This window comes from Cornus florida, unplaced genomic scaffold (assembly GCF_030987335.1).
Source record: "Cornus florida cultivar Cherokee Brave unplaced genomic scaffold, ASM3098733v1 CherokeeBrave_3.0.0_Hap2_Chr02, whole genome shotgun sequence".
In the NCBI taxonomy this organism is placed as follows: Eukaryota; Viridiplantae; Streptophyta; class Magnoliopsida; order Cornales; family Cornaceae; genus Cornus; species Cornus florida.
The window spans coordinates 9387974-9404994 of NW_026775572.1; the positions used below are offsets into that span (position 1 = coordinate 9387974).

Consider the following 17021-nt stretch of genomic DNA (forward strand, 5'->3'; position numbering starts at 1 on the left):
CTCATTTCTCCATTTATTCCCAAATTAGAATTAAGAGTGTCTTCTCCTGATATCTACTTGCAGCCAAAACAAATGGTGCACATGTACATTCTTAACCAACAATGTCACGTAAATTTTGCGCCTTGTATTGTTATAAGAGTACTGCTATTTAGACCGACTTAAAAAAACCGAGTTATAAACTTATATTCCGTAGGGTCATGGGGTCAATAATGTAGGTTGAACTAAAGTTTTAATAAACTTTGAGACCATAATTATGGACGTTAAAAAGATTTATTTTTTTAATTCTCCAAATAAGCTAAAAGAATCTCATGTCTTCCCAGATTAAAAAGGACAAAAAGTATTTTTTTTGTTTTTAGGCCTAGGATTTATGTACAGTATGTTTTAATTATTAGAAAAATATAAATTACGGATCAATGGTTTTTGTTATCCAGAATTCTATGGCACAGCAGTTCTCATCTATGCCAAAAGTGCAAGAAAATGGATGAAAGTGGGGGTGAAACAAATAAGCCAAAGGAACCAATGCAACTTCAAAGTTAGACCAAAATGATCACAAAGGGTCAACTATGTCAAGCCCCACCTAATTGCAGGGAGGCTACTTCACCCAGGGGACACAATGTGAAGAGTTGTTATGAAGTGTTCCAAAAATTGTGTGGAGATTGCAGAGTACTGTAGATAATTGAAAATTTGGAGAAACTATAGATATGTATAAAAAATAGAAATGAGAGTAGAATAGTACAGAATTTTGAAGGGTTGTAAATATTTAAATGTGTGAAAAGTTCTAAATAGTAGTGAGACTATAAATAAGTGATCAGTTATTTAAAGGGTCTTGTAACAATACTTTCTTGATTAATGTTAGAAGTGTATTATTAACACTAGTGATAGTCATGAGTAATAGTGTACTGAGACGAGTGGGTGTGGGAGTTAGGGTGACAAAAGTTTTGGAGATAGTGGCTTTTCAAATTCAACAACTTAATTGTTCCATTAATAAGCTTATACGCACTATTCTATATGTTTGATAAAAGGTTGGGATATGGTAGTCGATATAGAGCGTATGATTGTTTCGATCCTAGAATTGATTTTTAGATTATTACTTCCAACAAAATGGGTTGACAGGTTCTTCGTGCAATTTCCTTTTCAACTCTTTGTAAATATTCATTATTAATTTACTATCTATATAGTTTTCTTTTCTTAACTTTTAATATATATAGTTTTCAATAATTATATGAAAAACTACTGTTCATTTTATTAGTTTCAACTTCCGAACAAATCTGTGATTAAATAAATAAGTAAATATATAAATTTTGATCATTGATCGTAAAAAATAGTTTGCATAAAAAATAATACATATATGCACAAAAAGTGATATTTTTATCCACAAAAAATGGTACAATTTTTACATAATTAAACTCATGAGAATACTTTTTACTTGTAGGTACCATATTTGTACCTGGCTGGGCCAGGCCAGGCCGACCCTCTGTTTTGGGGAGTCAGGCCCGCCAAAATTGCAAGAAAATATACGAACTGTGGGTAAAACAAATGGGTCCATGGAAACAATGCAACTTCAAAGTGGATCAAAATGATCACAGAGAGTCAACTAGCATGAGAAAGTGTCTTTTTTATTCAGTCGCGAGGGGCATATGCGCATTCAGAAGAAATATTTCCCACATTTTCTATTCTGCCATAAGAGAAACAAGGGTCTCAAAATTATTTTTGAGTGAATATCCATTTCTCTTTCATTATTTATTTTTCAAGAATGGTGGAATTTTAATTATATGTCTACTTCCTAACAACTACAAATAAGCAAAAAAAAAAGTAATCCAGACCATACATTCATCAAACAATCCTCAGTAAAGTGTATTCAACTTCCAAAAACTCACTGTTTATTATTATTATTTCATTAGCTAATTTATATACTCGTATGAATTAATATATGTTTAATAAGGAGGACATATGCTTCTTCCAAAACTTTTCATTTGTGGTTGGAATGATCATTCTAATATTCCCAACTTTCTGGACTAAACTTTAACTTGTCCATTTGGAAAAATTCCCAAACTCAAACCCATAAATCAACGTTTCAGTCTATATTCAAATTCCATTGCCATTGACATTATGAAACCTTTAATTCCATTTGGGAGGAGGAGAAGGAAAAAAAAAAAAAAAAAAAAACAGTAAAAAGAGCAAACCAATCAATGGTATGCGTAACATAAGAACAATTTTCTGTAAATACATTGACAAACAAGAATATTAATATCCATAATATCAAGTGCACAGTATTAGAAACACAGAATCATAGTATGAAGATATGTTTGGCGGTCGATGGTTGTTGCAATTACTATTTACTTTAGACACTTATAAGAAAGGAGAATTGTTTTTTTATACCGAAAGGGGTTGTGGAAATGAAAGATGAGGTATAAATACCATTCTCTCTCTCTTTTCAATCCAGATTGGGTTTTACACTCAACTCACTTTTTTTTTGGGGCTTGACAGGCCTACCCACCACCGCCCTACCATTATTTTGTCACATTAGTACCCCCATTTGGATGAAGACTGTCCCCTAGTCACTTGTGTTTCTATATATTCCCTTCACTCACAATTGGAACATATATAGAAAATGAATGTAGTCAATTGTATCGCTTTCATCATTGTGTATTTTATTTCTTTAATTTAGAGAAACATTTAAAGGAGTCAATTTGTCATTCATTTCATATTTCTTTCACAAAATCAGACCTAACTGTATTTATTTCATGTCATATTTCTATCAGCTTTCTTGTTACTTTGTTTAGGACAAATTCTCTTTCAAAATTCAATTCTACATATTCCTGCTTCAGAGTATAATTTATTTTATTTTATTTATTTATTTTTAACATTTACAGACCCACTTAGACCTACAACGACTCCAACCATCCGGTCTTTTCGGTTCCTCGGAGTCTATTTGATCATTTCTTATGACATACATTTTGATAACAATTATGCAAGTCAATCATCATATATGTATACAAACATTGCATTACTAGAAACGTTGTGGTTACCTACATTGTCTTCTCAAGGTGTTATGTGCAAAAAAAACGTTGTATTGAATTAACTTGGAAGCAACTAAAAGGATCTTATCTTTGTGTCTCTTATGACATTCAAATTTGGTGAATGCCATGTTCAAATTGGGCACCTTAAAATTAGAATTTGAAAAAATTAAATTTAAATTTCTAACTAAATTTTGATGGAGTAGGTGTAAGAAACACTCCTGAAGTATACCTATCACTTTTACCCTCTATGTAAAAAGGTGTGCAAGAAACATCCCTTTTCAAGTTTCTAACTAAATTTTGATTTGGTGCTTTGTGATGCACCTTCAACAAACCTCACAAGTCACACACAATACAAGTCTAAAAATTGGCAAATAATTTCCAAACACCACCTGATAAACTCAATAGTGCATCATACACCTTCTCATTAAAGACAATTGACAATACCACAATTACATATAAATCTATATATATATATATATAACCCTAGACATATAAATGGAGCTGCGGGCAACAAACTTTTTTCTTGCAGCCACTTCAGCCTCAACACATTTTTTTGGCCTTTGCTGGTTCTTACTTTCACCAGCCCCACAAACAACAATCCCACTTCAAAGTTAAAAAAAAGTAAAAAAGTTAAAGTTACCACACTCACTTTTTCTGACTTTACCATTACCACATATTTTCTGCTATATTTCTCTATTCTACTACCATCCAACCACCATCTTCAAATTTTCTAGGGAAAAAAGCGAAAACTGAAGGAGGGAAACTTTCAAATATAGATTATAATTCGAGGGAGAATCTTCTTTAAACGCGGAAATTCTTTCCCGTGAAAGTCTGACCGAACTGCCAATTAGCTGGTGCCACGTTCCATGAGGTTGAGGTGCGACGGTCACTGCCTGTGACCCTAAAGGACAGAGACTGGCCCACCAGGACAGCGTTGGACTGCCAGTTCTGGCCCCAGTTGCGGCTCAGGGGCATCCATTGGGTGTTGGACCCTTTGATGCTGGCCCGTACGATATCCCCTGCACCCGCGACGTTGCTGATCAGAACCAAGTTGAAATAACGGAAGCCGTTTATTGTGAATCTCACCCCTCCCTGCTTTCGACACGGTACTCTGTACAACAAAAATATATACCTATTAAATTAAAAATAGAATAAATTAATTAATTTAATTTCGTATTGGAGGACTTTTAGGCGGTTAAGAACCCTAGGTTGACCGGTTTTCCGGTAAAATAATAGACCCCACAAAAAAACAGACTCCAATGTTCATCTCACATCACCACCGTCGGTCAGCTGAGCCAATAGTCGCGTGGGACACCATAACACACGTTTCGTATTCTCCGAAAGGCGAATCCTGATAATCCGGTGAGGTAAATTTACCAGATCACCTCATGCATGTCTAATTACAAATATACCCATCTCTCTCATTGATATAGAAAAGACAAACCACTGAAAAGTAGTAGCAGAAAATTTGTAAGGAATATAGTTTTATAAAAACATCCAAGATTAATAAGTTAAAATTTGTAATTTGTCATTCTATTAGGTTTTTTTATTTTATTTGATAAATCATTTGAAAATTATGCCCGGTATATTTAACAAAACACAAAATCGCGTTTTCAGTCTAGGCAAAAAAGTTTTGAGGCACGGTGAGGAAAAAGGCCGGAATCTGACCCACAACGCGGACCATTACGTATTCCAAAACAATGGATAAATTCAGTTATGTAGGTAATTAATGCAAGACAAAAGGACATTATTGTACTTACAGAGAAAAGAAATGGAGCCGTAACAGTACTGACGCAACAGACCTGACCCACAAGACGTGGAAACGAAGCAAAGCAAAGGATAAGAAGAAAAAACAGATTCGGTTTTGGGGACTCACCGGCGGAAAGAGACGGGAACGATTCCAGCGCGGTACTCGGCGATCTTGAGGAACATGGGCATGGCGAGGTCGAAGTGGGGCCGAGGAGGGTTGCACCAGCCGCCATTGTCGTTGGGCAAGGCGTAGTTGGGCGGGCAGAAGTTAGTGGCCGTGACGAGGATGGAGGGGCTGCCGGAGTGGCACCACCTTGGGTCATCGGAGCATTTGATCTCAAAACAGGCACCACAGCTCAGGCCATTGTTGAACAAGGCTGTGCTCAGAGCGGCCGTGTTCACACCATAACCTTGGCTGTACAGATTCCCATAACCACAAGCACCGCCTGAGCAAATCAAGAACAATAAGTGGTTACAAGACCATCTATCTCTTAATTACATAATGTATAACCACAAATTTGAATATAAATTCACATATATGATGTTTAGGAGTATAAAACATCAAGTGTAACATAGTTGAGGTCGAAATTTTTTGTGCTAATGGGGCTTGGAAAATTACAAGTGGGTGCTGTACATTTAGCTGGAAAAAGAAGAGGATGGCATTTGTTTTTGGAGATTTGCAGACAAATGGAGGTTGGTGAGGGTTTTGGATAAAATGGCGGAAAAATGCCGACCGTTTGATACAGGGGAGAAGCAGAGTACCTACAGAGTAAGGGGTATTCCTTTGGAAGTAAATGGAAGAACAGAGTAAGAGCTAATATATATATATATGTGTGTGTGTGTGAGAGAGAGAGATGTTATATGTTAGATTTGAGCTGGAAAAATACCCATAGTGCCAGAGGCATCACTGCCGCCGTAGAAGGTGGCGTGGGCGCTCTGCCACGACCCACTGGTGTAAACTCCGGGGATCCGACCGTAAACCACCGTCACAATGGAAAGTAGAGTAGCAACGCAGAGCACTCTCATAAGGGCCATTTCACACTCAAGAGGGGTTTGAGAGAGACTGCGTGTGTGTATGTGCGTTTTAGAGAGAGAGAACGATAAGAGGGTTTTGGGGGCGAATGGAAGGAAAGCGGGAGGACGGTGGGGGTACTTATGGAAGGAGTGGGGACTAAGGGAAGGAATCACATGTGCAACGGCCTATAATCCTAAACCTGTAACCAGATGCTCTTGTGTTTTAGGAAGTGGGCCCCACTCCAACATGTCCATGGTTCGACTTCCCAACACCCTGTTATAACCATTGATTTAACGATGCTGTTGCTGTGTAGCGGGTTGCAGCACCCTCGGTCTGTCGCTGTGGGACTGGTTGCAACACTCTCGGTTTATAACTTGGGATGAGTCCAGAGGGCCCTGCTCGAGAAGTTCTGAGTTAAAAAAAAAAATTAAAAAAAATGATGAAACTCACAACATATGTCATAACTATACACCAATAGACACTAAGCTCCCATCTTGTTTGTCAAATTACTCACATTTTCTATTAAATTTGTCCGATTTATAATTATATTCATTTTCTTAGATATATTATATTTTATTACAATAAACATGTCATTCACAAGTAGAATTGAAATATAAAAATTACTAACATTAATAGTTTTTTTAATTGTGTTAATTCGGTAATGAAGGGAAAATATCTTTTATTTACATACAAATATCAAGGGCGACATAATTTATTAATTTAGTAATTTGACGAATAAGAGAAAGGTCAATATTTATTAATTAAACCTTGGCTAATGTCAATAAAAAAAAACTAATTACATTATCTCAACAAAACTTACTTTATCAAAATAAATAAGTAAATATATCCCAACTCACACAGAAGATAAATGATGAAGGATAACTTACCTGAATGAGATTGGGGTTTTGAAAGGTGTGGATTTGAATGGATTGAGAAGGAGAAAAGATGACAAGGAAGATAAAAAAAAAAAAGGATAGATAAAGGAACAAGGGAGAAAAGCGAGATCAAAAGTTTTAACCTAGGATTTCTGTACTTGTAATGATATTTTGGTGATTTAAATAAAAAAGAATTGAATTCAAACTTTAACTTTTTAGTTCTAAAGATTCACTAATCCAGAAGTATCAAATTTGGTTGATAATCAAGGTCGGACTCAGAATATTGAGTGAGGAGGACAAAAGTGAATTTTTTTTCGTTGTGTACAATTATTTAAAGTGCTGCGATTTGTTCTTTTTTTATCCGGGAATGTTGCTATTTGTGTTTTTTAAAAAAAAAAAAAATATATTTGTAGAATTGTATTTGGATTGTAATAAGATGGGTCCATTATACTTGACATTAAAGTAGCCACGTCGTCAAATAGTAATTTTTTTTATTTTTTAAGTAAAGTATTTTGGTTGTTCGTTGCCTGTTAAAGCACATAATATTAGATAAAAGGATATGGACATGTGCCCGGCGGGTGATCATCAGATATGCTCCAGAGCAAATAACTTCAGCACATGTCATGTGGGACTTATTATATATATTTTTTAAAACAAAAATTCAAGATGGAAAAAGCTTTTGATTTTGTATTAGTTCAGTCTTAGCTACATGGATGTTAAAAATGTTATTGTGACGTATTTAAATTCTTAGCTATTTCGAAAATGTCATTCTTTGAGAGTTAGTGTTCGAATATTTGTACCTATTAATTTATAATCTAACATTCTTGTTTTAAAGATAAAAAAAAAAAAAAAAAAAAAAAAAAAAAAAAAAAAATTACCTCTTAATCTACTCTACTTTTTATTAAAAGTTGTCAAATAAAATTTCATGCGAATCCTTCTTAGAGGGTAATGAGATAAATTTTAAAGAAATAATAATATAGAGTTTGATTGATTTATGTGGATGGGGAATGACATCATATGATGTCATTAATATTTTTGACAAATTTGTCTTAAGATTTTTTTTTAATCATTATTCATTTTAAATTAGACGCCAATTGAAAGAGGAGGAACGCATTGACACTGAACCCTATCATTACTCATTTTAAATTAGAGGAATGCAATGGCATTGAAGTAAAAATAATAAAGGGTGGACCCATGAGGGTGCCTCTCGCGTGACGAGTGTTTTTTATAAATAATCGCGATCAATCATAACTTGATACAAAAAAATAATATTAATAATAATAAAACAAACTAAATAAAATTGACAAATTTATGTGCGATTGGATCAAACCATGTAATTGCGATCATGTAAAAAATTCATATTGGGTGACTCAATCTTACTCCACAGTACTCCGTATCTTTGGTTGGTGAGTCTCTACCAATCTCAAGAGTTTGTAAACCTCTATTAAGGGAACGTTTATATGTCCCTTTTAATTTTAACTAAGTATACTTTTACCATTATTACAAAGAGTGACGTTGAACATCATAAGACCAAAATTTATTGTGGGTCAATTTAACAAGAGGACACCATGTATTTGCAAGTTAATTTTAGCATATAAACACATCCAACCTACTCGAAGTGCAAAAGTAAATACATAAAATAAAACTCAGATTCCACTTCGATTAATTACTTGGAGCCTTTATTTTTTCCTAAAAAATATGTCTATGGAACTGTTGAGGACGTTGCGCAATTAACTAATCAAAATAGACCATGAAACAAACCTTTTTTAATAAGGTGGAAATCAAATGGTGTGAACAAAATTGAATGAAGCGAATAGAAATTGGACCAACCTTATTAAATATCTTTGGTAGCATTCATAAGACAAATGATTGTGGTGCACATACAAGAATTGAACTCCTTTCTACAAAAGGAGGCTAACACCAAAAGAGACTTCATTCGTTTCATCAATTGTAGTACTTTAATAATACATATATATATATATATACACACACACACACACACACACACATACTGTCTTGCTCTATATTTTTAATTTATTTTATTTTTTGATAAGTAACTATATTTTTAAAATTGCCAATGGAATTAACTATATGGCATCCTTAATTTGCACAAAGAATGGGGTCAATGATAAATTAACTTAACAACTTTTTTCAAAGGTACATTAGAGATCATCAAGAGCATTTAAACATACCTTTCCCAACAGAGAAATCAAATAGATGGATGTATACACACACACATATAATGTATGGATAATTGGATATGGTGTAATGTCACATTCAAAAGCTTAAAGGCATGTAGACTTGACGGCTTAGAGACTTAGTCAAAAAGTAAAAAGAACAAAGGAGGGAGTTTGATGTTTCAAAAACTAACACACACACACACACACACACACACACACACACACACACACACACACACACATATATATATATATATATATGCAGCAAATGAACCCAAAACGATCACAAGCACGTGAATCGAATTATTTGATTTGGTTGGCTAGCTTCTTCCTTCCTCCTTTCCGACCCATCCACAACCCACCACATGTGCCTTCACTTATTGCCTCCTTTTTCCTCCTCCTTTTTATTTTTTATTTTTTATATTTTTAATTTCTACTTTTTGCTAAAATTCTAATAATTTAATCATCAACTTGAACCTCAAATTAATTTTTTTTGACTTATATGACAACTGAATTACAATTGAAATTATATAATGGCAAGTTGAAACGATAATGTTTAGGAATTTGAACATATTAGAAAAATGAAATATATTTGCAGCAGATCTATGTGCATGCATCTACTATATATTTCGACACGTCTAAAGTTTTATGATTATTTTACAAGAAAACAAGGGGCATTTGTTAGTATTCGGTAATGTGATAGAAGTTAAAAAATGGTCTAGCTATTGACATTTTTAAAAAAGTTGAACATAAACATGTAGGATAGACAAATGTGTTGTGGACCTGTATATATATATATATATATATTTTTTTTTTGGTGTTTCGCGATTCGATTTAACTCAAAAATTTAAATTATTATGTTCTCTATCTGAATTTAATATAGGACAAATTAATATTTTTTGTCATCCAAATTCGCAATATCATCATTACAATCATGAAACACAATATTTGTGTTTGTATTGTACTTGTGTGCACCTAATTCACTTACCGGCTATAAATGGTTAGGCCTATCAACGGATCGGATTCAAATCGGATCGATCAAATTCATATCCGATTTGTTAAGCAAATGGATTATCGAATTTAGATCACTAACGAGTTCTCGGATTGAATGTCCCAATCCATATTCTATTTAGCTCAGACTCAGATCGAATTGGATTCGAATTCCAATTAAAATCATATTTAATAACATATATAATAATAAAGTTAGATGAAGCGAATAATTGCTAATATACAGAATACTACTACATAATATAACTATGTAATCAAATGAATATGATGATAAATAATTAATATATATAAATTTAGTAATATATAACTAATATATATAACATTGATATATAGTATATTATAAATTATTTAATCTTTGTTAATAAATAAAGAGTATGATACTATTAATATGTATATTAAGAGATTTATTAGCATGTGGATAAGAACATTACATTACTGTATATATAACATTATGATTTTCTTTTTTGGATTTTTGGGTTACCTCTAATACAATTTTAATAGGAGTATTGATATATATATATATATAAAATTATTGGTAAATAATTATATATATAATTTTAATTGGATTGGATCGGATTATTAACGGATCGGATCAGTATAATCTATATTCGATTTGTTAAGTTAATGGATTATCGGATTCGGATCGTAATCGAATTATCGATTTTTTTATTCAATTCATATCCGACTAATCGATTCGGATCTAAATCCGCTCCATTGATAGATCCCTCCATACTCATATGTATAAATTGACGGGTCTTAATATTGCTTGCTCATTAATCGAAGGTTGGCTAAACGGTTAGTAAGGTGATGCACTTTTTGAACACGTAAGATTAAGTAGAACTAGAAAAAGTGTGTGACCCATGGACAATGGGCCAACCAGATCTAGCAGATTCACCACGTCATCGTTAAATCAAGTAAAATCATTCAACAAAACGCACCAACTCATTAACCAAAACCATACCAACAATACATGTGAAGGTGCCCACCAAGATCGTTCCAACCCTCCAACAGTCGCTATTCCACCACCTCATGTCCACGTGTAATCATGTAAATGTGAAGTATTAAAAAAATCTATAATAGATGACATTATGATATGATCAAAAAATATGAGGGTGTAAAGTGAGAGATTTCACACATTCGCCTTTTACCACCGTTATAGTAATATCAACAATTATAACATTGTATTTAAGGGAAACAAAGAAATTATGTTTATAATTAGTAAAATAAAAAAAAAATACGTTATTCTATTCCTTAAAAATGAAAATTATAGTAGTCAATGAAAGATTGTTTTCAAAAGAGGAGTAGTTTCCAGTTTTAAGGTTTTGACTTTGTGGCATGGATTTTTCTTGGGATTCAAACTCGATCACATGGGGTTGTATGATTATATATTTGAAGATATATAATAATTTTAGGGTTTGGATGTAGGGTGTTGAGGGTAATGCTCTCCACTCAGGAGCCCTAATCATGATTTCTTGTTTAAAACAGGGCGTATGTACGATAAAGTATATATTACTGTATTGGTGTTGAATAGTTGGACTACCTTTTGTCCGGCATATCATAGTCCATGATTAAATTGATTAATTATTGAATTGGAGTTGTGGAGACTATTTGTTTAATTGATTGATTAATTTGTTAATTCGTGGGTAATATTATAATCTGGTTTGTTTTCTACGACTTGATTGGCAAAGAATTCTCATGTACCGTCAAGTACTAATTTAGTACCCTTACTTTGTTGCTCACATAAAACATATATATAATTGATTATTAAAATAAACTAACATGAATTTGATCTTGATTTTAGATCTTTCTATTTTTTTTATTTTCTAATTCCTTTCCTTTGCCCACAAATAACTCATATTAATGAGGGTCCAATTTGATTGCATGACCGATCCTTTTTTCTGATTAAAAAGTTGAAAGAGTTCAAAAAATAAATAATAAAGTGACCAAAATATAAATTTAATCAACTTTATTGACTGTTTTTTCTTCTTCTTTTTTCCTTTATAATGTAAGATTATTTATTTAATTGTGTCCTACATGATTTGGACATGTGACATATTGGTTGGTGGTTAAGTAAATAGATATCAATTAATTATTCTTGGTCAACTTATAATTACCGTTTTGGTAATTACTTATTGCAGAAGTGTTTTCTTCTAATTCCTTATTTTGATGGAAAGTAAAATTATGTTACTGAAAGGAAAACTGATCCTTTCTTTGCCTTTATAAAAGTGTATAATATTCCATCGATTATGTACGATTATTGATACAATACGTAATAGTTTTATATGTGCAAAAGGCCAATAGAGAGAAACCAGTTTACACCTTTGACTGTTGATCAGAGTTGCAGATTAGTTCATGGTTAAAGGATCTAGATGTTGGACCTTATTTATGCATTATGAGGATGTGAAATTAATTGAAGTTCTATGATATAGGGATTTATGATTATTTGTGATTAATGTTTAACACAAATTAATTAGAGTTTTACATGTAGTATCAGAGCCCAAGTTTTGGAACTCATTATTTTTTCATTATATTTGCATAAATAATATATTTAAGTTTAAATTAAAATTAAACAATTAAATAATTTTAATTTAACAGATCTGGTCTTTTTCAATTTCGTACACTAATAGCGTTTTTTGAATTACTGTCACGGATCTGTTTGTATATGATCATGTCTCGTTAGGATACACCTATATATGTTGTATGTGATCTGTTTTGTCGAGATTTTGGTTTCATGAAATATAACTCTCAGTACATACAATATATCAATTACCAGATTTATTGTTTTTATTACATTGCGTGCCCAGATTTGGTACCTAATGAATGGTTAATATTTATATATTTATATATATATATAACTTATATTTACATATCATAATGAGACAAATGAAGTGACTTTCGTGACTATCAGATTGTCTCCTTTTTTTTATGTTGATTGTGATGATGTAGAATTGTTTAGAGAGAGGAACTAATTAAGACTGACTTCGTATTGTCACTGTATTCGGTATTGTCCAGGAGTTCTTCCTCAGCTAGCTTTTCCATTCTTAATTCCAGTAGTATACAGAATGAAATATTTGATTATTATTTAGCTACGCAAATTGAGGCTATAAATTGTAATGATGTTGTTTTGTACATGATTAAATATATGTTTATTAATATACATTATAATACATGTATCTATGAAATTTTTGGACACCCATTAGAAATTTAATTAATTAATTTTGTAAATTATGTATGCATAATGTGGTAGGTAATTTAATGTTGAATTTATCACTAGATAATTAAATATTTATATTATAGAATGGTTGGTAGTTACCAAAGTGGCCTAAATATAATGATTAATGGATATTAATTTTAGTGGTAGACATAATTGCAATATTTCATGAATAATGATGCTTATAATTTTTGTAAAATTCATGAATATTGAGTTTATTCAATTATTAGAAATAATTCCTCAAAGGGAATTAATTTTCAAGTGATTAAATAAACATTAAGGGATTATATGTAATTTTTAATTGGGTAGATATATGATATCCAAATGTAACTTATCTATTTAATTAATTAGTGCATCACTAATGAAGCTATATATAAATAAATACATCTAAGCATCATTTTTTGTATTTTGTGGTTATTACCCAAAGGGATACCATAGTTGTACATAGGGCTGCAACTTGGGCGGGCTAACCCAGCCCAGCCTAACCCCAACCCAGAGAGTTTGAAATTTAGATATACCATTCACAAATCGGGTTCATGTTCGGGTTGAGTTTTGTCAAAACCCAAACATATTCGGCTCGAGCTCGGGCTCGAGCTCAACCCGAACCCAACCCGAAACCCGGAAAAAAAAAAAAAAAAAAAAAATCTCTTTCTTCTTTCTCTCTCATCTCTCTTCTTTCTCTTTCTCTCTCTGCCCATACATACAATTTAGTAGTGGCTGAAGCTTGCGATGGAAAGAAAGAGAGATATCTGGGTTTTGATTTTTTGAACAATCTTGGAGAGCTTGCGATGGAAAGAAAGAAATCTGAAACTTGCGATGGAAAGAGAGAGAGACAGCGGCTGAAGCTTGCGATGGAAAGAGAGAGAGAGAGAGAGAGAGACAGCGGTTGAAGCTTGCGAACCCAAACTGGAACAACGGGCGATGAAAACTAAAAGATCTGGGTTTTGATTTTTTGAACAATCTGAAATGATATGCCGATCTGGGTTTTGAAAATGAATGGCATAAAGAGAAGAACAAGATTATTATGTTGTTTGATTGAAACCACGAAATTAAGAAGAGGAAAAACAAACGGAGGAATGAGTCATTCTCTGCACCGACTTGATTGATACATTTTGAGGCGATTAGGTATTCATCCACTCAAGTTGCAATAAAGTCCAAAAATATAAAAATATTTTTACCCTTTTTAGCTTGAGAGATATTAATTTAGCTGTACGTGTAAGAGAATACAAAGTATAATATTATATACTTTGACGGGTTAATTTAGTCCAAAAAGATATATATATAATATTATATATATGTATATATATATATATATATATATAATATAGATATAAATGTTCAAAAATAAAAAATAAAAAACTCAACCCGTCAACCCGACACAACCCGTCCAAAAATATTCGGTCCGGGTCATGACCATAACCAATGTTGAGTACAATTCAGGTTGACCCAACCCAACTCGATTCGGGTTGAGGTTGGAATGGGACTGGGTTGGGTTGGGCCTGCCCAGGTTGCAGCCCTAGTTGTACAATGTATTTATTTATTTTTATATGTGTTGTTATCTCAAAGTATTAATGTTATGAGCATTTATCTTATTATTATTATTTTATTGCAGTATCTCTTCCTGTTTCAGTGAATTCGCATGCTTCATCTGTTCTAATTCTCAATGGTACTAACTTCTCAGCATGGAATGAGCAAGTTCAGTTCAACTTAGGTGTGCTAGATCTTGATTTAGCATTTCAAATCGAGAAACCTACTGCTATTACTGGTGAAAGCAGTGAGGAAGAAAAGTCTCTCCATAAAGTTTGGGAGAAATCGAACAGATTGAGTATTATGTTTATGCGAATGACTATTGCAAACTAAATCAAAACAACTCTTCCCCAAACTGATAGTGTTAAGGAATACTTGAAAAATATTGAAGAATGTTTCCGTACTGCAGATAAGTCTCTTGCAGGGAAATTAATGGCTGACATCACTACTATGCGTTTTGATGGTACTCGAAGTATGCATGAGCATGTTCTTGACATGCCTAATCTTGTTACGGAATTGAAAACTTTAGAAATGAATGTGGATGAGACTTTTCTCATTCAATTTATTCTCAATTCCTTACCTACTCAGTATGGGCCATTTCAAATTCACTATAACACTATTAAGGATAAGTGGAATGTGAATGAATTGGCCAGTATGTTAGTTCAAGAGGAAGGAAGGCTTAAGTAACAAGATAATCATAATGTTCATCTCACGACTCAAGAAGTTAGAAAGAAATTTGAGAAAAGGCCTAGACTAGGCATTAAGCGAGCAACACCCAAAATAAAGGATTCTGACCAAGCTACTCAAAAGAAGGAACGCAAGAATGATAAGTGTCATTTTTGTAACAAATCTGGACACTTTCAGAAAGATTGTATAAAACGTAAAGAATGGTTCGAAAAAAAGGGTAAGCCTTTGGCTTTTGTATGTTTTGAATCAAACTTAATTGAAGTTCCTTATAATACTTGGTGGGTTGATTCAGGCTCTAATGCTCATATTTCCAATACGATACAGGGATTCCTTTCAACCCAAACCACAAATCCAAATGATAATTTCTTGTTCATAGAGAATAGGGAGAAAATTCCAGTTGAAGCCATTAGGACATTTCATTTAGTTTTAGATAGTGGATTTCATTTAGATTTGTTTAAAACTCTTTATGTTCCTTCAATTTCCCGTAATTTGATTTCTTTGTCCAAACTTGATGTTTGGTTTTCATTTAAATTTGGTAATGGATGTTTTAGTTTGTTCAAAAAATCCCAATTTGTTGGTTCTGATATTCTTGTTGATGGTTTATATAAGATAAAGCTTGATGATTTATTTTCTGAAACACTTTTGACCTTGCATCATAATGTTGAAACTAAACGTAGCTCAATTAATGAAAATTCATCTTTCTTGTGACATAAAAGATTGGGTCATATATCCAGTGAAAGGTTAAAAAGATTAGTAAAAGATGGAATTATTTGGAAACTAGATTTTACTGATTTTATTGTGTGTGTGGATTGTATTAAAGGTAAACAAACCAAACACACAAAGAAATGAGCCACAAGGAGTATAGAGCTTCTTGAAATTATTCATACAGACATTTGTGGACCTTTTGATGTTCCATCTTTTGGTGGAGAAAAATATTTTATCATCTTTATAGATGATTTTTCACTTTATGAATATATCTAGTTGTTGCATAATAAATCTCAAGCAGTGAATACTCTTGAAGTATACTTAAATGAGGTTGAAAAACAACTAGATAAAAAAGTGAAAATAGTAAGGTCAGATAGAGGTGGTGAATATTATGGAAAGTATGATGAAATGGGTTAATGCCTTGGACCGTTTGCTAAACTCCTTGAAAAGCGTGGCATTTGTGCTCAATACACTATGCCAGGCACGCCACAGCAGAATGATGTAGCTGAAAGGCGTAATCGTACTCTTATGAAAATGGTTAGGAGTATGTTAAGTAATTCCTCGTTACCCATATCATTGTGGATGTATGCTCTTAGAACTGCTATGTATGTATTAAACATGGTTCCTACTAAGGCAGTTCCAAAAACTCCATTTGAACCGTGGACAGGAAGGAAACCTAGTTTAAGGCACCTGCATGTTTGGGGTTGCCCAACGGAAGTTAGGATTTATAATCCACATGAAAAGAAATTGGATTTTAAAACAGTTAGTGGGTACTTTATTGGTTACCCAGAAAAATCCGAAGGGTATAGGTTTTACTGTCCTACACATAGTACAAGAATTGTTGAAACCGATAATGCTAGATTCATTGAGGATGGTGAAATCAGTGAGAGTGATAGAAATGATAATGTGATCATTCAAGAAGTTAGGGTATAAATCCCTTTACCCACAACTTCTAATGAAATAATTGTTTCTCCAGTTATTAAACTGCATAACAATGAAGAACAATTAAATAATCAACAACTCCATAATGAAACTATCACCAAT

At 32.8% G+C, this 17021-nt stretch overlaps 1 protein-coding gene across 1 annotated transcript; it reads right to left on the minus strand.

The window, feature by feature from the left end:
* Positions 1-3413: 3413 nt before the first annotated feature.
* Positions 3414-5904, minus strand: LOC132293536 (expansin-A6-like). Its single transcript, XM_059791063.1, has 3 exons — positions 5657-5904; positions 4897-5215; positions 3414-4131 (listed from the first exon to the last, which is right to left on the minus strand). Exons 1-3 carry the CDS (start codon positions 5802-5804, stop codon positions 3822-3824), a joined length of 777 nt encoding a protein of 258 aa, XP_059647046.1. The 5' UTR covers positions 5805-5904; the 3' UTR covers positions 3414-3821.
* Positions 5905-17021: the final 11117 nt, after the last annotated feature.